The sequence below is a fragment of the Odocoileus virginianus genome, chromosome 17, assembly GCF_023699985.2.
Source record: "Odocoileus virginianus isolate 20LAN1187 ecotype Illinois chromosome 17, Ovbor_1.2, whole genome shotgun sequence".
Lineage (NCBI taxonomy): Eukaryota > Metazoa > Chordata > Mammalia > Artiodactyla > Cervidae > Odocoileus > Odocoileus virginianus.
Genome location: NC_069690.1, coordinates 42,935,420 through 42,958,436, shown reverse-complemented (window position 1 = coordinate 42,958,436; position 23,017 = coordinate 42,935,420). Strand labels below are relative to the sequence as shown.

Below are 23,017 nucleotides of genomic sequence, written 5' to 3'. Positions count from 1 at the left end.
AGAACAGTATGGAGGTTCCTTAAAAACTAAAAATAGAACTACCACATGACTGCTCTTGTGTGTAGACTATGGTATTCTACTGTCAGTTAATTCTAGTCACATTTTTAGTTTGTACTTTATCTTATATGCTTAGTGAATCTGCTGATAAATTTGCTAATGGAGTCTTTTTCTTTCTTTTTCTGAATCATTTCTTATAGTTAATGGAATGCTGGATTTTTCAGATTTCCTTAAGGCTGTGAATGATGTCTGTTATTTGGTCTCTCGGAATCCAGGTAAAAAGATTTTCTTCAGAATTATAGAAGAAAATTATTTTTGGTAGTAACTGATTTTAGGGTGGGGTGGTTATATGAATTTATGTTTTTTTTTCAGAATTTCTTAACTCCTTTTTGCCTTAGTAGTCCAGGTTGAGAAAAATTAGACATGGGCTATTCTATAAAAGGCACTAAAAAACCTGGATCACTGCCATGGTATCCTAATTTTCTGTCTTCAATCTCCACTTTTTCCTGTACACAACTACAAGACCAATTTTTTTAAAACACAATTTTTGTCATGTCATTACCTCAAAAATTTAGCTGCTCTTCTTAGTCCAAACTCTTATGCTTCAGGTCCTCACTTCTTCATAATTTTGCTTGCTGCTCTTCCTTTCTCCATAAATCTTTCCCAGGCAAGAACCCCATGCTCCAGTTCAGTTCAGTCAGTTAGTTGTGTCCGACTCTTTGTGACCCCATGGACTGCAGCACTCCAGCATTCCCTGTCCATCACCAACTCCCGGGCTTACTCAAACTCATGTCCATGGAGTCGGTGATGCTATCCAACAGTCTCATTCTCTGTCCCCTTCTCCTCCTGCCTTCAGTGTTTCCCAGCATCAGGGTCTTTTCTAATGAACCAGCTCTTTGCATCAGGTGGCCAAAGTTTTGGAGTTTCAGCTTCAGCATCAGTCCTTCCAATGAATATTCAGGGCTGATTTCCTTTAGGATGGACTGGTTGGATCTCCCTGTAGTCCAAGGGACTCTCAAGAGTCTTCTCCAGCACCACAATTCAAAAGTATCAATTCTTCTGTGCTCAGCTTTCTTTATAGTCCAACTCTCACATCCATACATGACTACTGGAAAAACTATAGCTTTGACTAGATGGACCTTTGTTGGCAAAGTAATGTCTCTGCTTTTTAATATGCTGTCTAGGTTGGTCATAGCTTTTCTTCCCAGGAGCAAGCGTCTTTTAATTTCATGGCTGAAGACACCATCTGCAGTGATTTTGAAGCCCCCAAAAATAGTCTCTCACTGTTTCCATTGTTTCCCTATCTATTTGCCATGAAGTGATGGGACTGGATGCCATGATCTTAGTTTTCTGAATGTTGAGTTTTAAGCCAACTTTTTCACTCTCCCCTTTAACTTTCATCAAGAGGCTCTTTAGTTCCTTTTCACTTTCTGCCTTAACCCTGGTGTTATCTGCACATCTGAGGTTATTGATATTTCTCCTGGCAGTCCTGATTCCAGCTTGTGCTTCATCCAACCTGGCACTTTGCATGATGTATTCTGCATATAAGTTAAATAAGCAGGGTGACAATATACAGCCTTGACATACTCTTTTCCTGATTTGGAACAAGTCTATTGTTCCATGTCCAGTTCTAACTGTTGCTTCTTGACCTGCATACAGATTTCTCAGGAGGCAGGTCATGTGGTCTGGTGTTCCTATCTCTTTAAGAATTTTCCAGTTTATTGTGATCCACAGAGTCAAGGCTTTGGTGTAGTCAATAAAGCAGAAGTAGATGTTTTTCTGGAACTCTCTTGTTTTTTTGATGATCTAACAGATGTTGGTAATTTGATCTCTGGTTCCTCTGCCTTTTCTCAATTCAATTTGAACATCTGGAAGTTCACGGTTCACATACTGTTGAAGCCTGGCTTGGAGAATTTTGAGCATTACTTTACTAGCATGTGAGATGAGTGCAATTGTGTGGTAGTTTGAACATTTGGCATTGCCTGTCTTTGGGATTTGAATGAGAACTGACCTTTTCCAGTCCTGTGGCCACTGCTGAGTTTTCCAAATGTGCTGACATATTGTGTGCAACACTTTAGCAGTATCGTCTTTTAGGATTTGAAATAGCTTAGCTCAGCTGGAATTCTATCACCTCCACTAGCTTTGTTCATAGTGATGCTTCCTAAGGCCCACTTGACTTCACATTCCAGGATGTCTGGCTCTACGTGAGTGATCACACCATCATGATTATCTGGGTCATGAAGATCTTTTCTGTACAGTTCTTCTGTTTATTCTTGTCACCTCTTCTTAATACCTTCTGCTTCTGTTAGGTCCATACCATTTCTGTCCTTTATTGTGCCCATCTTTGCATGAAATGTTCCCTTGGTATCTCTAATGTTCTTGAAGAGATTTCTAATCTTTCCCATTCTATTGTTTTCCTCTATTTCTTTGCATTGATCACTGAGGAAGGCTTTCTATCTCTCCTTGCTATTCTTTGGAACTCTGCATTCAAATGGGTATATCTTTTCTTTTCTCCTTTGCCTTTAGCTTCTATTCTTTTCTCAGTTATTTGTAAGGCCTCCTCAGACAACCATTTTGCCTTTTTTCCCCATGCTCCAGTTAATCATGAGTCTCCGTACCTGCCAATTTCATTCTTACTTCATGCCTTAGTTCTTTTTCATTCTTACTTCATGCCTTCTGTTGAAGACTCATATCTGTTTTCTTATCTACCCTTGACAGTTCTTTTCCCATTGCCTGGAATCTGCATGAATTTCTACCTAAAGTTTTCAGATACTGAATTGTCTCCTAATAACTTTTAGCTTGCACTACATATAAATTGTAAAGAAAATAATTGAAATGACTATTCATGTTAATGATAGAAATAGTGCTTCCAAAGGTCTGCAATCTCTAGTGTTCATGATCGAATTTTAGCAGTCCTTTTATTTTTCCCTTAGGTAAGATTAAGTTTCTGTGCTTATAGAAGATTACATATATTGGAATTATATATATTTATTGTCAGCCAAACTGTATTTTCTTAGAATCAAGTATACATGAATGTGATAGTCAATATTCCCGAGTAAGCAAACAAGAGGCAAGAAAAACTCTTTAAAGTTTACTGATTCATTAATGTAATAAATGTTGTTAAATGCCTACCATATGAAGCCGTAGACATGGTGTTTGGTTTGCTTTTCCTTTTTTAATTCCTTACTTCCTACTTGGCATTTTGATTAACTCCTGTGGCATTGGGATTCTCCTTTATCTCCTTGGTTTTTGACTTACAGCCTTTTCCTGACCATAGATATATATGTTTGTTTGGACTCCTAGGTACTGCCTACTTGTTGTACCGCAGTTAAGAATAGCTTATTTGCTCCCTCATATTCCTTGGTTTTCAATTCCTGGCTTCCTATTTTGACCTTATTTCTGTTTATTGCTACATGCTCTGCAACTAATCAGGAAGTCCCAGGTTTCTTTTTTTCCTTTCAACTCAACACACATAACTCTTCAATGTTATTTTTATAAAATATCCAAGGAATATTTAAGTGTAAAAAGTTGTGAAAGACACTGTTTAATTCCTCCTATAATTTAATGTTGACTTTAGAATCCATTTTGTATTCCATTATGAATATATATATATGTGTGTTTTGTAAGATGAGATGTTACCAATTTTTAGGCAGAGGGTTGATTAAATCCAAGTCTCCCACATTGCAGGTGGATTCTTTAGCAGCTGAGCCACAAGGGAAGCCCTTTGATCTCACAGAAGCTAGTAGAAAGACCAAGCATACAGTTAGGAATTGAGAGACCCTCTAAAAGGGAAAAATGGAAACAATCTACTTTAAGAGAAAAGAGTCAGCTATATACATTGTTTTCTAGTATGATTTTTAAAAAATAAGTAATATATCTTGAAAAGTTTTCCATGTCAATAGATACAGGTCAGCCTTTTTTTTTTTTTATTAAAACTTAAAAAAAAATTTATTTATTTTAGCCTTTCATTTTCAAATAGCTACATGGTATCTGAAAATGTAGATATACTGTAATTTAATCCCATAATGTTGAATATTTAATTGGTTTTAATTACTATTGTAAACAATTCCACAATGCTTGTAACTTTTCTTATATTTTTATATTATATATGTATTTGAAATTATATTTACATTTATATGTGTGCATGTGTCTTTATCATACCTTTATAAGGAAAAATGAGTTATAACTTATTAGGCAGAGGAGAGCCAGTGTGTACATTGGGACATGCCTTCAATACCTTGCCAGATAGTTTCTCAACTCTGCCTTAGCCTTCACTTCCTTCCTATGTATCTCCTCAAGGTAAGCCAGTGGTAAGAGTTTGTTGTTGTTCAGTTGCTCAGTCATTTCTGACTCTTCGTGATTCCAATGGTCTATAGCCCACCAGGCTTCCCTGTCCTTCACTATCTCCCGGAGTTTGCTCAAACTCATGTTCATTGAGTCAGTGATGCCATTCAACCATCTCATCCTCTGTCATCCCCTTCTCCTCCTGCCCTCAGTTTTTCTCAGCATTAGGGTCTTTTCTAGTAGGTCAGCTCTTTGCATCAGATGGCCAAAGTACTGGAGCTTCAGCTTCAACATCAGTCCTTCCAGTGAATGTGCTAAGTGCTAAGTCACTTCAGTTGTGTCCGACTCTTTGTGACCCCATGGACTATAGCCCACCAAGCTCCTCTGTCCATGGGATTCTCCAGGCAAGAACACCAGACTGGGTTGCCATGCCCCTCTCCACTTCCAGTGAATATAAAGTGTCTATTTCCTTTAGGATTGACTGGTTTGATCTCCTTGCTGCCCAAGGGACTCTCAAGAGCCTTTTTCAGCACCAGAGTTCAAAAGCATCAATTCTTCAGTACTCAGCCTTCTTTCTGGTCCAACTCTCACATCCATGCATGACTACTGGAAAAACCATAGCTTTGATTAGGTAGACCTTTGTTGGCAAAGTGATGTCTCTGCTTTTTAATGTTCTGTCTAGGTTTGTCATAGCTTTCCTTCCAAGGAACAAGCATCTTTTAATTTCATGGCTGCAGTCACTGTTTGCAGTGATTTTGGAGCCCAAGAAAATAAAGTGTGTCACTGTTTCCATTGTTTGCCCATCTATTTGCCATGAAATGATAGGACTGGATGCTATGATCTTCATTTTTTGAATGCTGAGTTTTAAGTCAGCTTTTTCACTCTCCTCTTAACACCTTCATCAAGAGGCTCTTTAGTTCCTCTTCAGTTCTACTGTTAAGGTGGTATCATCTGCCTATCTGAGGTTATTGATATTTCTCCTGGCAGTCTTGATTCCAGCTTGTGCTTCATCCAGCCCAGCATTTTGCATGATTTACTCTGCATATAAGTTAAGTAAGCAAGGTGATAATATACAGCCTTGATATACTCCTTTCCCAATTTTGAATCAGTCTGTTTTTCCATGTCTGGTTCGAACTGTTGCTTCATGACCTGCATACAGTTTTCTCAGGAGAGTTTAGGACCTTCTCAAGTCTTTCCTGAGTGTCTATACAGCCCGAACCTTGTGTGTAGCCATCTAGATTCCCAGGAGTATGCTGGAGATTTTCAAAGCCACCTATGGATATCTCATTTCCCAGATTTTCCTCTTAAGTTTGTTTGTTAGCCTATTGTTTGCTCTGTTTCCATTACTACTGGCAGTTGTGATGGTAAACAGTTATCTCTGTTTTTGGTGAATTCTCCCGGGGAAGAGTCTGTTTGCACTGGGAAAGCTTTGAGTCAGTTTATGTAAGAACAGATTTGTAAGTAGGGTCTTTCAGAGAACCACCAGACAGGTCTAATAATAGCAGTTCTCAGGGAATGGCACTTTGAGGAAGTTTCAACCTCTTTTTCCTCCATTGGATTTTAGGTTGCTGGTTTTCATTGCAGTTTTCGACTCTTGGTTTTCAAGGCTCCTAGTAGCCCCTGGGAAGGAAAGGTGGGAATACAGCAAGTTAAAATGCCACAAAGCTCAGTGTTCTTAAGGAGAGTCAGACATTTTTTTCTTGAACAAAGCATTCCTTGGGTTGTTTTAAGCCTTTGGTTGATTTCCAGAGTGTTGAAAAAGTTGACTTTGACATTTTTGCCAGTGTTCTCATTGTTTTATAGAATAGAGGATTCTCAGAGGTCCTTCCTCTATTTTTTTTTTACTGAAGGATAATTGCTTTACAGAATTTTTTTGTCTTCTGTCAAACCTCTACATGAATCAGCCATAGGTATACATATATCTCCACCCTTTTGAAACTTCCTCCTATCTCCTTCCCCATCCCCCCGCTCTGGGTTGATACAGAGCCCCTTTGAGTTTCCTGAGCCATACAGCAAATTCCTGTTGGCCATGTATTTTACATATGGTAATATAGATTTCCATGTTACTCTCTCCTCCCCTCTCCCCATGTCCATAAGTCTATTCTTTATGTCCGTTTCTCCATTGTTGCCCTGTAAATAAATTCTTCAGTACCATTTTCCTAGATTCCGTATGTATACATTCAGTTCAGTTCAGTTCAGTTGCTCAGTTGTGTCCGACTCTTTGTGACTCCATGAATTGCAGCACGCCAGGCCTCCCTGTCCGTCACCAACTCCCGGAGTTTACCCAAACTCATGTACATTGAGTTGGTGATGCCATCCAGCCATCTCATCCTCTGTCGTCCCCTTCTCCTCCTGCCCCCAATCCCTCCCAGCATCAGGGTCTTTTCAAATGAGTCAGCTCTTTGCATGAGGTGGCCAAAGTATTGGAGTTTCAGCTTCAGCATCAGTCCTTCCAATGAACACCCAGGACTGATCTCCTTTAGGATGGACTGGTTGGATCTCCTTGCAGTCCAAGGGACTCTCAAGAGTCTTCTCCAACATCACAGTTCAAAAGCATCAATTTTTCAGTGCTCAGTGTTTCGTGTTAGGAAGTGTTTTAATTTCATTCTTTTACATGTAAGCTGTCCAGTTTTCCCAGCACCATTTATTGAAGAGGCTATCTTTGCTCCATTGTATATTCTTGCCTCCTTTGTCAAAAATAAAAAGTACCCATAGGTGCATGGGTTTATTTCTGGGCTTTCTACCTTATTCCATTGGTCTATATTTCTGTTTTTGTGCCAGTACCATACTGTCTTGATGACTGCAGCTTTGTAGCATAATCTGAAGTTGGGAAGGTTGATTCCTCCATCTCCATTTTTCTTTCTCAAGACTGCTTTGGCCATTCGGGGTCTTTTGTGTTTCCGTATGAATTGTGAAATTTTTTGTTCTAGTTTTGTGAAAAATGCCACTGGTAATTTGATAGGGATTTCATTAAATCTGTAGATTGTGTTTAGTAGTATAGTCATTTTCACAATATTGACTCTTCCTACCCAGGAACATGGAATATCTCTCCATCTGTTTATGTCATCTTTGATTTCTTTCATTCAGTTCAGTTCAGTTCAGTCACTCAGTCGTGTCTGACTCTTTGCGACCCCATGAATCACAGCATGCCAGGCCTCCCTGTCCATCACCAACTCCTGGAGTTTACTCAAACTTATGTCCATCGAGTCGGTGATGCCATCCAGCCATCTCATCCTCTGTCATCCCCTTTTCCTCCTGCCCCTAATCCCTCCCATCATCAGGGTCTTTTCCAATGAGTCAGCTCTTCGCATGAGGTGGCCAAAGTACTGGAGTTTCAGCTTCAGCATCAGTCCTTCCAATGAACAACCAGGACTGATCTCCTTTTGGATGAACTGGTTGGATCTCCTTGCAGTCCAAGGGACTCTCAAGGGTCTTCTCCAATACCACAGTTCAAAAGCATCAATTTTTTGGTGCTCAGCTTTCTTCACAGTAGTGTCTTATAATTTTCTGTGTACAGTTCTTTTGTCTCCTTAGGTAGGTTTATTCCTAAATATTAAATTCTTTTTGTTGCATTGGTGAATGGAATTGATTCCTTAATTTCTCTTTCTAATTTTTCATTGTTAGTATATAAAAATGCAAGTGATTTCTGCGTATTTATTTTGTATCCTGCAACTTTGCTAAATTCACTGATTAGCTCTAGTAATTTTCTGATACTATCTTTAGGGTTTTCTATGTACAGTATCATGTCACCTGTAAACAGTGAGAGCTTTACCTCTTTTTCAGTCTGGATTCCTTTTATTTATTTTTCTTCTCTTATTGCTGTAGCTAGGACTTCCAGAACTATGTTGAATAATAGTGGCAGAAGTGGACACCTCTGTCTTGTTCCTGATCTTAGGGGGAATGCTTTCGGTTTTTCACCATTGAGAATAATATTTGCTGTAGGCTTATCATATATGGCCTTTACTATGTTGAGGTAGGTTCCTTCTATCCCCATTTTTTAAAAGAGTTTTAGTCATAAATGGGTGCTGAATTTTTTCAAAGGCTTTTCTGTGCATCTATTGAGATTATCACACATGGTTTTTATCTTTCAATTTGTTAATATGGTGTATCACATTAATTGATTTGCGTATATTGAAGAATCTTTGCATTCCTGGAATAAACCCAACTTTATCATGGTGTATGAGCTTTTTGATGTGTTGCTGAATTCTGTTTGCTAGAATTTTGTTGAGGATTTTTGTATCTATGTTCATCAGTGATATTGGCCTGTAGTTTTCTTTTTGTTGTCTTTGTCTGGTTTTGGTATCAGTGTGATGGTGGCCTCGTAGAATGAGTTTGAAAGTGTTCCTTCCTCTGCAATTTTTTGAAAGAGCTTTAGAAGGATAGGCATTATCTCTTCTCTAAATGTTTGATAGGATTCTCCTGTGAAGCCATCTGGCCCTGGGCTTTTGTGTTTTGGGAGATTTTTGATCCCAGCTTCAATTTCAGTGCTTGTATTTGGGTTGTTTATAATTTCTGTTTCTTCCTGGTTCAGTCTTGGAAGATCGAACTTTTCTAAGAACCTGTCCATTTTTCCCAGGTTATCTATTTTATTGCAGTTGTTCATAATAGTCTCTTATAATCCTTTGTATGTCTGCATTGTCTGTTGTAACTTCTCCTTTTTCATTTCTAATTTTGTTGATTTGATTCTTCTCTCTTTTTTTTCTTGATGAGTCTGACTAAAGGTTTGTCAATTTTGTTTATCTTCTCAAAGAACCAGCTTTTAGTTTTATTAATCTTTACTGTTGTTTCTTTCATTTCTTTTTCATTTATTTCTGCTTGGATCTTTATGATTTCTTTTCTTCTACTAATTATGGGTATATTTTTTGTTCTTGTTTTTCCAGTTGTTTTAGGTGTAAAGTTAGGTTGTCTATTCGATGTTTTTCTTGTTTCTTGAGGTAGGATTGTATCACTATAAGCTTCTCTCTTAGAACTGCTTTTTCTGCATCCCATAGGTTTTGAGTTGTTGTGTTTTCATTGTCATTTGCTTCTAGAATTTTTTGATTTCCCTTTTGATTTCTTCAGTAAACTGTTGGTTATTTAGAAACATGTTGTTTAATCTCCATGTGTTTGTGTTTCTTACACTTTTTTTTCTTGTAATTAATATCTAGTCTCATAGCATTGTGGTTGGAGAAGATGCTTGATACAACTTCAGTTTTCTTAAATTTAGTGAGGTTTGATTTGTGATCCAAGATGTGGTCTATGCTGGAGAATGTTCCATGTGCACTTGAGAAGAAATTGTATTCTTCTGCATTTGGATGGAATGTCTTGAAGATACCAATGAGATCCATCTCATCTAATTTATCATTTAAAACATGTTTCCTTATTAATTTTCTGTTTTGATGATCTGTCCATTGGTGTGAGTGGGGTGTTTAAATCTCTTACTATTATTGTGTTACTGTCAATTTCTCCTTTTATGTCTGTTAGTGTTTGTCTTATGTATTGAGGTGCTCCTATGTTGGGTGCATAGATATTTACAATTGTTATGTCTTCCTCTTGGATTGATCCCTTGATCATTATGTAGTGTCCTTCCTTATCTCTTGTAATCTTCTTTATTTTAAGGTCTATTTTTTTCTGATGTGAGGATTGCTACTCCAGCTTTCTTTTGCTTCCCATTTGCATGGAATTTATTTTTCTATCCTCTCACTCTCAGTCTGTATGTGTCTTTAGGTCTGAAATGGGTTTCTTGTAGACAGCATAGATACGGGTTTTGTTTTTGTACAGCCAGTCTGTGTCTTTTGCTTGGAGCATTTGGAGCATTTGATCCATTTACATTTAAAGTAATTATTGATATATATGTTCCTATTGCCATTTTCTTAATTGTTTGGGATTGATTTTGTAGATTTTTTTTTTCCCATTGTATTTCTTGACTATATAAGTCCCTTTAATATTTGTTGTAAAGCCAGTTTGGTGATACTGAATTCTCTTAACTTTTGCTTGTCTGAAAATCTTTTTATTTCTCCATCAATTTTGAATGAGATCCTTGCTGGGTACAGTAATCTTGGTTGTAGATTTTTCCCTTTCAGTACTTTAAATATATCCTGCCATTCCCTTCTGGCCTGCAGAGTTTCTGCTGAAAGATCAGCTGTTAAGTGTATGGGGTTTCCCTTGTATGTTACTTGTTGCTTTTCCCTGGCTGCTTTTAATATTCTTTCTTTGTGTTTAGTTTTTGTTAGTTTGATTAGTATGATGTGTCTTGGTGGGTTTTTCCTTGGGTTTATTCTGTATGGGACTCTTTGTGCCTCTTGGACTTCATTGACTATTTCCTTTTCCATGTTGGGGAAATTTTCGACTATAATCTCTTCAAAAATTTTCTCATACCCTTTCTTTTTCTCTCTGTCTTCTGGGACTCTTATAATTTGAATGTTGGTGTGTTTGATATGGTCCCAGAGGTCTCTGAGACTGTCCTCGGCTCTTTTCATTCTTTTTACTTTATTCAGCTCTTCAGAAGTTATTCCCACCATTTTACCTTCCAGCTCACTGATTCGTCCTGCTTCAGATATTCTGCTATTGATTCCTTCCAGAGTATTTTTAATTTCAATAATCGTGTTGTTTGTCTCTATATGTTTATTCTTTAATTTTTCTAGGTCTTTGTTAATTGATTCTTGCAATTTCTTCATTTTGTTTTCAAGGTTTTTGATCATCTTCACTATCATTATTCTGAATTCTTTTTCAGGCAGTTTGCCTATTTCCTCCTCATTTATTTGGACTTCAGTGCTTCTAGTTTGTTCTTTCATTTGTGCCCTATTTCTCTGCCTTTTCATTATTATTATTATTATTATTATTTAGGTTATTATGTTTGAGGTCTCCTTTCCCAGGCTTCAAGGGAAGTTGAATTCTTTCCTTGAAGAAGGTTGAATTCTTTCTTCCTTTTGGTTTCTGTGCTTCTAAGGTTGGTCCTGTGGTTTGTGTGAGCTTTGTATAGGGTGAGATTTGTGCTGAGTTTTTGTTTGTTTCTTTGTTTTTCCTCTGATGGGCAAGGCTAAGTGAGGTGGTGATCCTGTCTGCTGATGATTGGGTTTGTTTTTGTTTTGTTTGTTGTTTAGGTGAGGTGTCCTGCACAGTGTGCTACTGGTGGTTGGGTGATGCCGGGTCTTGTATTCCAGTGGTTTCCTTTGTGTGAGTTCTCACTATTTGATACTCCCTAGGGTTAGTTCTCAGATAGTCTAGGTCTTGGAGTCAGTGTTCCTACTCCAAAGGTCCAGGACTTGGTCTGTGGTCAGGAATGAAGATTCCACAAGTGGTTTGTTATGGCATTAGGTGAGATTAAAGCAAATATGCCAAAAACAAGAAACCAAAGATGAACCCCAGACAAATGGCAGTTACAAAATCAGGCAAATAATAACTAAAATAATGGAATATACACATACATATACACCCATGAGCAAAGTGAAAACAGTCCAACAAAAATAAAGTACAGTAGACTGATCTGGTGAACAAAGGAAATAAAAAATTATATTTACCAGTTAAGAACAAAACTAACTTAAGTACAAATTGGAAAACAAAACTAAATCAAGGTGCCAAGTGGAGAATAAAGCAATGAAAAAAAAAAATGAACAAATATGTTGGGAGAAAAGGAAAGAAAGAAAAGAAAGAAATAATAGATATACAAAGTTAAATAGAGGTAGGTGAAGAAGATTTATATACATTAAAGATTAACTGCAAAGGGAAAAAACAGTAGAAAAGGCAAACAAAGGAATAAATGTAGAAAAATATAATAGGTTATAAAAATTAAAAATATAAAAACTAGAAAAGAAAAAAATCAGAAGAAGAAAGAAAAAAGGAAAACTCCGCAGAACTACAAAAGCCCAATGTAGAAGCAGAGGTTTATAACAGCAATAGAAAGTGTGACTGAATATACACATATACATATATACCCATAAGCAAAATCAAAACAGTCCAACAAAAATAAAGTACAATAGATTGACCTGGCAAACAAAGGAAAACAAAAATTATATCTACCAGAACAAAACTAATCAAAGCACAAACTGGAAAACAAAACTAAAGCAAGGGCCAATTGGGGGAATAAAGCAATGAAAATAAAACTAACAAATATGTTGAGAGGGAAGGAGAGAAAGAAAAGAAAGAATAGATATGCAAAGTTAAATAGAGGTAGATGAAGAAGATTTGTATACATTAAAGATTAACTGCAAAGGGAAGAAACAGTAGGAAAAGCAAACAAAGGAATGAATGTATAAAAAATAATAATAGGTTTAAAACATTAAAATTAAGAAGAAAACAAAAAAAAAAAAGGAGGAAAACTCCACAGAACTGCAAAAGCCCAACATAGAGGCGGAGGTTTATGACAACAATAAAAAATGAGACTGAGAAAAACAAAAAGCTCAAAAGCTTAATTGGATTTCTTTCTTTCTTTTTTTAAAATTTATTTACTTTAATTGGAAGCTAATTTCTTTACAGTATTTTAGTGGTTTTGCCATACATTGACATGAATCCACCATGGGTGTACATGTGTTCCCCATTCTGAACTAATTGGATTTCTTAGTGCCAATAAAACCAACAACTATTTTGCATATAGGGTTATCGTTACCATCTTTCTAAATTCCATATATATGTGTTAGTATACTGTAATGGTCTTTATCTTTCTGGCTTACTTCACTCTGTATAATGGGCTCCAGATGTATAGAACAGACTTTTGGACTCTGTGGGAGAAGGCGAGGGTGGGATGTTTCAAGAGAACAGCATCGAAACATGTATATTATCTAGGGTGAAACAGATCACCAGCCCAGGTTGGATGCATGAGACAAGTGCTCGGACCTGGTGCACTGGGAAGACCCAGAGGGATCGGGCAGAGAGGGAGGTGGAGGGGGGATCGGGATGGGGAACACATGTAAATCCATGGCTGATTCATGTCAATGTATGACAAAACCCACTGCAATGTTGTAAAGTAATTAGCCTCCAACTAATAAAAAAAAACAAAAACCCAACAACTGCAACAGAGGAAGGAAAAAAGAAAAAGAAAACAAAATCCACAATTATCTACAGAAAAAGTTAAAAAAAATAAGAATAATAATTGCTTTTCTTGAGCCACTGCTGTCAGAGTCCTTTCCCTCGCTGGGAGTCACAGTCCACCTTAGCTCCCTAGGATGCCCTCCAGCACTGTGCTGACCTTGGACGTGCTGTGGGGGCAGCTCAGATTCTCATCTGGTCCTACTCCTGTGTGTGCTTGCCTCCAGTGTCCATTGGAGCTATCAGAACTAGTGCATTTTTTTTTTAATGGGAGCTCTCAATGGCCTTTTATATATTCCATTGACACAGAGTCTGCTTAGTTGATCTTGTGGATTTAATCTGCAGCTTGTACAGATGGTGGGAAGGTTTGGGGTCTTATTCCTTAGCCACACTGCCCCTGGGTTTCAATTGTGGTTTTATTTCCACCTCTACATGTGGGTCATCCACTGGAGTTTAGCTCCTGAGGCTGCCCTGGAGGGTTTGGGTTTCCCCCTGTGAGGGCCAGGTGTGGAGGTGGTGCAGCCGTTTGGGTCACAGTTCTGGCAGCACTAGGTACTCAGGGGGATTGTGGTGGCTAAGGCAGCAGGAAATATAGTGTTCTAGAAGGGTATGGCAACCAGTATCAGCCGATATGCTGCAGCATTCTTGCCTGGAGAACCCCCCTCTCTGATAGAGAAGCCTGGCAGGCCACAGTCTACAGGGTCTCAGAGTCGGACATGACCGAAGTGACCCTGTGTGCATAGACGCAAGACATTTTTTTTTGCACGTGGTAGCTGTGTCCCAGTGAGACTTAAGCGTGAAGGTGGCGCAGCTGCGTGGTTTGCGGGGACCCTGGCGGCACAAGTGTGCGGGGACACGGACTGCCTCTGCCGCAGGAGTTATGGCCCTATCAGAGTCTTTTTTCCAAGCCTCTTGCAGCTGGCAATCAGAAGGCCTCTTTGGTCAGTCTTTCTCTGTAGCTCTGCCCATTCAGGCACTTAAGAGGGCTCCCTTGCCTGGGGTCCTTCTCTGTTGTTTGGCATGTCAGGCACATGGAGGGGCCCCCCTGGCTGGGGTCCTACTCTGTAGATAGATGTCAGGCACTTAAATGGGCACCCTGGGTGGGGTCCTACTTTGTAGTTCATGGCATCAGGGATTTGATGGGCCAGCCTCTTTATTGTTCAGCTGCCAATGCTGGCGGGTGGGGAGAGAGAGGCTATGGTGATGGCTCCACCCCCTACACGTGACTCAGCAGTATTACGTTGCTTCCATGGTTGCCTCACTTTCCTCCACTGGCATTTCCCACCATGATCTCCCTCACATCCCCTCAATCTATCTCTCTGAAGTCAATAGCAGCCCTCGCCCTGGGATTGCTCCACAACCCCTAAACTCCAGCTCCAGCTGCTGTGCCTTCCAGGAGACCAGCATTCCTGTCCGGGGTGTTAATGCCTGTGGCAAGGACCGTCTGATTCTCATTCCATTTAGGCTGCCACAGATCAGCTGTTTAACTCTCAGCCATAAATATTTCTTCTCTGACTCAGACAATTGCCCCACTGTGGGGATCAGACCCCTGCTTCAGTTACCCCACCCACTGAAGGCAGGTCCAGTCCTGCTAACTCTCCTGTTTTTCCCCCCTAGATCTTTCGTAGTATAGAGTTTTGCATGGTTCTATATATTCTTTTCCACTGGTCAGGTACTCCTGTCTGTTCTCAGCTGGTGTTCTGCATGCACTTCTGTGTCTGAAGATGTATTCCTGATGTATCCTTGGAGAGAGGTGTACTCCACAGTCCACCTACTCCTCCGCCATCTTGTTCTCCTTCCTTTGCTGTTTTTGCTCCCTTGATTAATAACTACTAGTTGAATGAGCAGTGCTCAGTTCTTCCTCTTCTACTGTGCTTATCTAAGCCCTTGTAGATCATTTTGTTTACTATATGCTGAATGCCAAGGAAATCTAGTCTGACTACAAAGAGATTTGCACTCTGGAATTATTTGAATTGTGTTTCCTTATCAAGATAAATTAAGGGATATAGTGGTCTAAGTTACACTTAAATATCTTAAATGTAGCATTTGGATACAGATAACTGTTTCGGTTTTAAGGAAGCCTTCTTTTGGGGGGAAATTCTCTTCATTATTATGTTCACTTTTTTTTAAACCATGTTCTTCCCAGTTCACTTTTGATGTCAAGGACAGTTAAGAAATTTCTATGGATAAATAGACATTTTGATAGTGGTCAAACCATTGTCAAATTCTTTGTAGTATATACAAAATCTGAAGAAAAATTCTGTATTTACACCATTCTTCTTTCTTTTACAGTATCTTTCCTCAATTACACTTTAAAGTAATTAATAAATGCCCCCAATTTTGGATTAAAGTGTCTTGCTATTCTAGATTATATAACTGGTAAGAAATTGTTATAGCTAAAAGTTTTAACTAAGAGGTGAGTATAACATAATGATTAAGAACAAACATTTTGGATTAGAATTCTGGCTGTTCCATATACTTACAGTGCAATCAAGAGACTTTCTGAGACTTAGTTTCCTTATCTGTAATGTAGGGATAATGAAAAATTTTATTTTATAGGCCGATTGTGATAATGGAATTATATAGCCCGTAATTTTTAGCACAGTTCCTGGCACGTAGACAGAATTCCGTAAAAACCAGTTATTATTGATAATATTATTTTAGCAGCATAATAGTACAGTAGCAAGCATTGCATTTTATATTAAGAATATGGCTAGAATTGGGCAAATGCCTACTTGCAGGTATATTTTTAGAAATCCCCAAATTTATTTTTCCCAGACCAAAATCTGCTCTTCCAGGGAAAGATGTTGATTGTCATTGTACAGTAATTTCTTTGTTTATTGTACTTTTGCAGCATTTCAGAATGCCTTGAAGATTTTTCACAGGATAAAAGGTGGTCAAGTTTCAGTTTCTGAAGTGGGTGAAGTGTTGGATAGCATGGATATCTTGGTGGTCCCTGAAACTTTGCAGGAAGTGATAAAATATACTAATATCAACAGTGAGTTATTTGAATTGATGTATACGTATTTCTTTCTTGGCTACCAATTTTTCTGACTCATCCTTTACTTCTCCTTTTTCTACTTGATTCTTGCCTTTTGCCATGACACTGCTTACTGGTGTCTATGATAAAAGTTGGCCTAGAAAAATTAAGTGAGAAATTTCTAATTGTTATATTTTGATATGTTTGGCAAAAATATAAGAGAAAAATGGAATTTTAAAATTTTCAATGTTATCTCTCTTTTCCAATTGTCATTTCTTGTTTTTTTGGAGAGGTAGTTTCTGTGGTATCAAGAGCATTGACTCCACAAGTTAGGAGACCTAAATTTCTTAAATTTCCAACTTTGTTTTGTAACTTTGATTACAAAATCTTCCTGTGCTGTACAATTACATTCTCTTTAAACTGTATGTTTAGCATATGTTTTATATTAAGTGTTTACATGTGACCAAGAGATGTCCTATAATAATGGATTGATTAGTGATTGATTAATTGATTTATCCATTCATTTAATGAGTCAGATAGCCATTTAATATCTACTGTGCCTGAAACTATGGTAGGTGATATACAGATGAATAAAACATATTTATTGTTCTGAAGGAGCATGCATTCTGATGTAGAAAAAGGCAAATAAACTGAAAATTATGATAATATATGTAGCAAATACTATTATAGAGTGTATTTATGCATATTGGAAGCATTAGAGAAAGATTATTAGAGGAGGTGATGTCTGAGCTAAATGTTGAAGGATTTGTAGGAGTTAGTTGCAGATGGTGGTGGAGGGTGAAACTTTTTAGACTGAGGGAACAGTTTGTGTAAATGTGGCAGGAAAATAATCAGACATGGCATCCTTTCTGGTGGGATTATACTGGATTTTGTCATTTGGTAGTGGTGGCTTTATAGTAGGCCTTTGATTGGTGAAGTGTAGTCTGGAGGTAGAAGCAGGCTGCATGCAGTTTCAGTAGGTAGTCATTTATGGTGGGCTCTTGGGTGATAGACATGAATGGAGAGATATGTATTGGAGCATGAAGATGTATATAAATTGGAATTTTAAAGACTAATCTTAAGTCATATTAAATAACCTTCAGGGCATGCTCTACCAGGAGCAACAGAAATCATATATGAAACTACTGCATTGCCTTGCTTTTTGTCTTATGAAATTCTAGTCTGGGCTTCTAGGTCACCCACTTTATATGGAGACATGGATTAGATAAATAATACTAATTTCATAAGATTATTGTAGGATGTAGATATAAAAATTTATCACTGTTTGGCACCTAGAACAGGCTCAAGAAATGTGAAGCAGAAACCTAAGAATCATCCTTGACAGCTCTGTTTTCTATGTGAAATTATTATGAAGTACTATTATTTTAAAATCCTACATATCTCTTAAATCTTTCTGTTTTCAGCATTGCTAATTTTTCCTTAGGACAATTGGAAGTCTACCCATATCCAGGCTTCCCTGATAGCTCAGTTGGTAAAGAAGCTGCCTGCAATGCAGGAGACCCTGGTTCGATTCCTGGGTCTGGAAGATCCCCTGGAGAAGGGATAGGCCACCCACTCCAGTATTCTTGGCCTTCCCTTGTGGCTCAGCTGGTAAAGAATCTGCCTGCAATGTGGGAGACCTAGGTTTGATCTCTGGGTTGGGAAGCTCCCCTGGAGAAGGGAAAGGCTACCTACTTCATTATTCTGGCTTGGAGAATTCCATGGAGTTACAAAGAGTTGGACATGACTGAATGGCTTTCACTTTTCACTTTTGCCCATATCCAGTCTTAATCTCCCTTTGCACTGTAGCCAGAAAGATCTTTTCAAAAGAAACATCTGGTCATGTTACCTTCTTTGTATAAAATGTAATAATACCTCTTTAATATACAAGGCTTTGCAAAGTCTGGCCTTTACCTGGATCTTAGCTTTATCTCAGACCACATTCTCCCTTACTGTCTGTGCCTTTTTAGAGTTTCAACCTTATACTGCTCTCCTTCTGCCACAGCCATTACACATATTCTGTTCTTTTCTTGGAATATTCCTCTCCTCCTAGTTATTCCTGCTTATATTTGAAAAGCGAAAGTGAAAGTCGCTCAGTCATGTCTGACTCTTCGTGACCCCATGGACTATACAGTCCTTGGAATTCTCCAGGCCAGAATACTGGAGTGGGTAACCTTTCCCTTCTCCAGGGGACTTACCTAATCCAGGGATTGAACCCAGGTCTCCCGCATTGCAGGCAGATTCTTTACCAGCTGAGCCACAAGGGAAGACCAAGAATACTGGAATGGGTAGCTTATCTCTTCTCCAGCAAATCTTCCTGACCCAGGAATCAAACAGTGGTCTCCTGCATTGCAGGCGGATTTTTTTTACCAACTGAGCTATCAGGGAAATATTTATTTATTTTTTAAAAATTCATTTATTTTTAACTGAAGGATAATTGATTTATAATACTGTATTGGTTCCTGCCATACATCAACATGAATCAGCCATGAGTGTACATATGTCTACTCCCTGTGAACCTCCCTCCCCCCTCCCACCCCCCCCACCTCTCTAGGTTGTCACAGAGCACAGGTTTGAGCTCCCTGCGTCATACAGCAAATTCCCACTGGCTATCTGCTTTACATATGGTAATGTAAATGTTTCCATGCTACTCTCTCCATTGTCCCACCCTTTCTTCCACCCCATGTCCACAAGTCTGTTCTCTATGTCTGCATCTCCACTGCTACCCTGCATATATGTTCATCAGTACCATCTTTCTAGATTCCATATATATGCATTAGTATATGATATTGTTTTTCTCTTTCTGACTTACTTCATTTTGTATAATAGGCTCTAGATTTGTCCACATCATGTGAGCCAACACAAGTACATTCCTTTTAATAGCTGAGTAATATTCCATTGTGTATATGTATCACAACTTCTTTATCCATTCATCTGTCGATGGATATCTAGGTTGTTTCCATGTTTTAGCTACTATTGTAAATAGTGCTGCAATGAACATTGAGGTACATATATCTTTTTAAATGATGGTTTCCTCAGGGTCCTGCTTAATACTTTAAACTACACTCTGTTTTTTGGAGATGTTTCCCTGACCTCTCATAGGTCATATTCTCATATTGTACACTTTCACAGGATTGATCTCAGTTGCAATTTATATTTTAAACTGTTTGATTAAGGTTTGTGTATTAATTAACACTAGTTAAGCACCAGGAGAGCAGATATCGTGTCTACTTTTGCTCAATATTGTATCCTCAGTATATAGCACAGTGAATATGGCAGATATTAACCGCTGAAACAATGTTGAAAGAATTAATAATTCTCAGTCCTTATTCCATCTCCCCCAGCCAGGAAGAACAAGATTTCTTCATTTTGTCATATTAATGAAGTCTTATGTTTCAGTGTATACTGAGTTACTAATTCATAATTCCAGATATTGTTCAAAGCCCATAATAGCTGGCCCTTTTTTCCTACTTGCACATATTTATGTGGTGTTTTAATTTTAGAATAGGATAGCAGCTGTATTGTGTTCAAAAGGAAATACAGTGTCTAAACTCAGGAATTCTTTGTATTACAGGTAATCAAATGGTGGATATTGGGGATATTATATTTACTTTGGATGAACTACAGCAAGAGTATGAGAATATTTGTAAGTGATCTCTTGTTGCTATAGCAAGTTTTGTTTACAAATTGTCTTTAAGTACTAATTTATAGATTTTATTATATGAGTTTTGAAAGACTTCTTTAAACCCTTCACACTCTTAAATCAGAGAGATAAAAATTTAATATAGTACCCTGAATATACCTGATAATCAATATTATAATTATATTCCCTGATGGCTCAGATGATAAAGAATCTGCCTACAAGGCAGGAGACCCAGGTTCAATCCCTGGGTCAGAAAGATCCCCTGGAGAAGAAATTGGCTACCTATTCTATTCTTGCTTGAAGAATTCCATGGACAGAGGAGCCTGGTGGGCTACAGTCCATGGGGTCACAGAGGGTCAGACACGACTGAGTGACTAACATTTTCACATAATTATCTAATATTACAATCTCATAATTTTTCTGTTTTTATCTTTCTCTTAATATCTTGCAACGTAGTCAACTTGTAGTAACACTAAAAAAAAGATAATATTTAATTTGCAATTTGTGGTCATTCTGACATCCTGACATTGACTGTTTAAAAAACCATAGTATGTTTTTCTCTATCACTCATTGTTTAGTTTTTCTTCATTAAGTGCATTGTTTTTGATGTTTTCCTCTTGCACATCGTCATTCTTTACTCTTGTTTCATTTGTCCAAATGTCATTTGATCAAGATTATCTATGTACGTAATTTTAAGGATTACATAGCTCTGTAAATCTTGCTAGAAAAAAAAAAAAGAAAAGCAGCCTCTTGCCTAATCCTCCTCTCAGCTTCTCCAGAGGCAAAAATTTCAAATGTTTTAGCTGATTACTTGATATTTATCTTCATGACTGAAAATAGCATGTTTATATTGCTACTTGTTAATTTCTAAAATTTTAGATAGACAAAGTAAACTTCCTACTATTGATGCTGAAAGCTCGCCTTCTCTGCACCCATGCTGGATTGAATCTCAGAAACAGAGTTTTGGGTGAAGTAGAAAAGAATAGCTTTATTGATTTGGCAGGGAAAGGAGAACACAGTGGATTCCTGTCCTGAAAAACTATGCATCCCAACCCAGGGGAGTTTGGTCAGGGCTTTTATAATAATGGTCCAAGAGTACGGTCTCTGACAAAATTAAAGTGTATACAGATGCTTTCAAATTGTGGTGCTGGAGAAGACTCTTGAGGGTCCCTTGGACAGCAAGGAGATCCAGCCAGGTAATCCTAAAGGAAATCAGTCCTGAATATTCATTGGACAGACTGATGGTGAAACTGAAGTTCTAATATTTCGGCCACCTGATGCAAAGAGCTGACTCATTGGAAAAGACCCTGATGCTGGCAAAGATTGAGGGCAGGAGGAGAAGGGGATAACAGAGGATGAGATGGTTGGATGGCATCACTGACTCAATGGACATGAGTTTGAGCAAACTCTCAAACTCTAAGTCCAGGGAGCCCTGGACTTAGCGACTGAGCAACAAACACCAGCAGGGCTTACACTCCCTTAACCTTGTCTCAGGTGGTTGGTCTCCTAATCTTGATTAGTTTCTATGATCCCTTTAGTCTTGCCTCTGATAGTTACTTGGCTGCTTCTCCCTTGATTGTTGTTCAGTCGCTCAGTCCTGTCCAGCTCTTTGCAACCCCATGAACTGCAGTATACCAGGCTTCCAAGTCCTTCACCATCTCCCAGAGTTTGCTCAAACTCCTGTCTCTCAAGTCCATTGTCCCCTTCTCCTCCTACTTGGTCATCAGGTGACCAAGTACTGGAGCTTCAGCTTCAGCATCAGTTTTTCCAATGAATATTCAAGGTTGATTTTCTTTAGGGTTGACTGGTTGGATCTCCTTGCTGTCCAAGAGACTCTCAAGAGTCTTTTCCAGCTTCACAGTTTGAAGGCATCAATTCTTTGGCACTCAGCCTTTTTTATCCCTGGCTCTCACATCCATACATGATTACTGGAAACACCATAGCTTAGACTATACAGACCTTTGTCAGCAAAGTAATGTCTCTGCTTTTTAATACACTGTCTAGTTTTCAGGGTAGGTCATGGAGGCTGGAGTCTTGCCTGTGAGAAATGGGGGACACAAGGACTTCCATGCCTGGGGGTCCCACAGAGCCTCATTTGGTTTTTACAATTGAAAATAAGAATTTAGTTCTGTTTCATTTTCCCTGTCTACGCCACATCCACCTACTCTTCCTGGACCTATTAAGAAGAGGTGGCAAGAATACACAGAAGAACTATACAAAAAAGATCTTCATGACCCAGATAACCACGAATGGGAAATTAATCATCTAGAGCCAGACAGTCTGGCGTGCAAAGTCAAGTGGGCCTTAGAAAGCATCACTACGAACAAAGCTAGTGGAGGTGATGGCATTCCAGCTGAGTTGAGCTATTTCAAATCCTAATAGGTGATGCCGTTCAAGTGCTGCACTCAATATGTCAGCACATTTGGAAAACTCAGCAGTGGCCACAGGACTGGAAAAGGTCAGTTCTCATTCAAATCCCAAAGACAGGCAATGCCAAAGAATGTTCTAACTACCTCACAGTTGCACTCATCTCACACACTAGCAAAGTAATGCTGAAAATTCTCCAAGCAAGGCTTCAACAGTATTTGAACTGAGAACTTCCAGATGTTCAACCTGGATTTAGAAAAGGTAGGGGAACCAGAGATAATATTGCCAACATCCATTGGATCATAGAAAAAATAAGAGAATTCCAGAAAAAAACATCTGATTCATTGACTATGCTAAAGTCTTTTACTGTGTGGATCACAACAAATTGTGGAAAGTTCTTAAAGAGACAGGATTACCAGACCACATGACCTGCCTCCTGAGAAATCTGTATGCAGATCAAGAAGCAACAGTTAGACCTGGACATGGAACAATAGACTGGTTCCAAATCGGGAAAAGAGTATGTCAAGGCTGTATATTGTCATCCTGCTTATTTAACATATGCAGAATACTTCATGCAAAGTGCTGAGTTGGATGAAGCACAAACTGGAATCAGGACTGACAGGAGAAATATCAATAACCTCAGATGTGCAGATAACACCAGGGTTATGGCAGAAAGTGAAGAGGAACTAAAGAGCCTCTTGATGAAAGTGAAAGACGACACTGAAAAAGTTGACTTAAAACTC

At 38.4% G+C, this 23,017-nt stretch overlaps 1 protein-coding gene across 16 annotated transcripts in view; it reads left to right on the top strand.

Annotated features, from left to right (window-relative positions):
* EFCAB3 (EF-hand calcium binding domain 3) overlaps positions 1-23,017 on the top strand; it is a 419,723-nt gene that overhangs the window by 29,075 nt on the left and 367,631 nt on the right. For all 16 annotated transcript variants that reach the window (XM_070479568.1, XM_070479567.1, XM_070479577.1 and 13 more), the window contains exons 8-10: positions 198-272; positions 16,139-16,282; positions 19,839-19,910. In XM_070479568.1, coding sequence (XP_070335669.1) covers positions 198-272; positions 16,139-16,282; positions 19,839-19,910 — 291 coding nt within the window. The remainder of the gene's footprint in view (positions 1-197; positions 273-16,138; positions 16,283-19,838; positions 19,911-23,017) is intronic.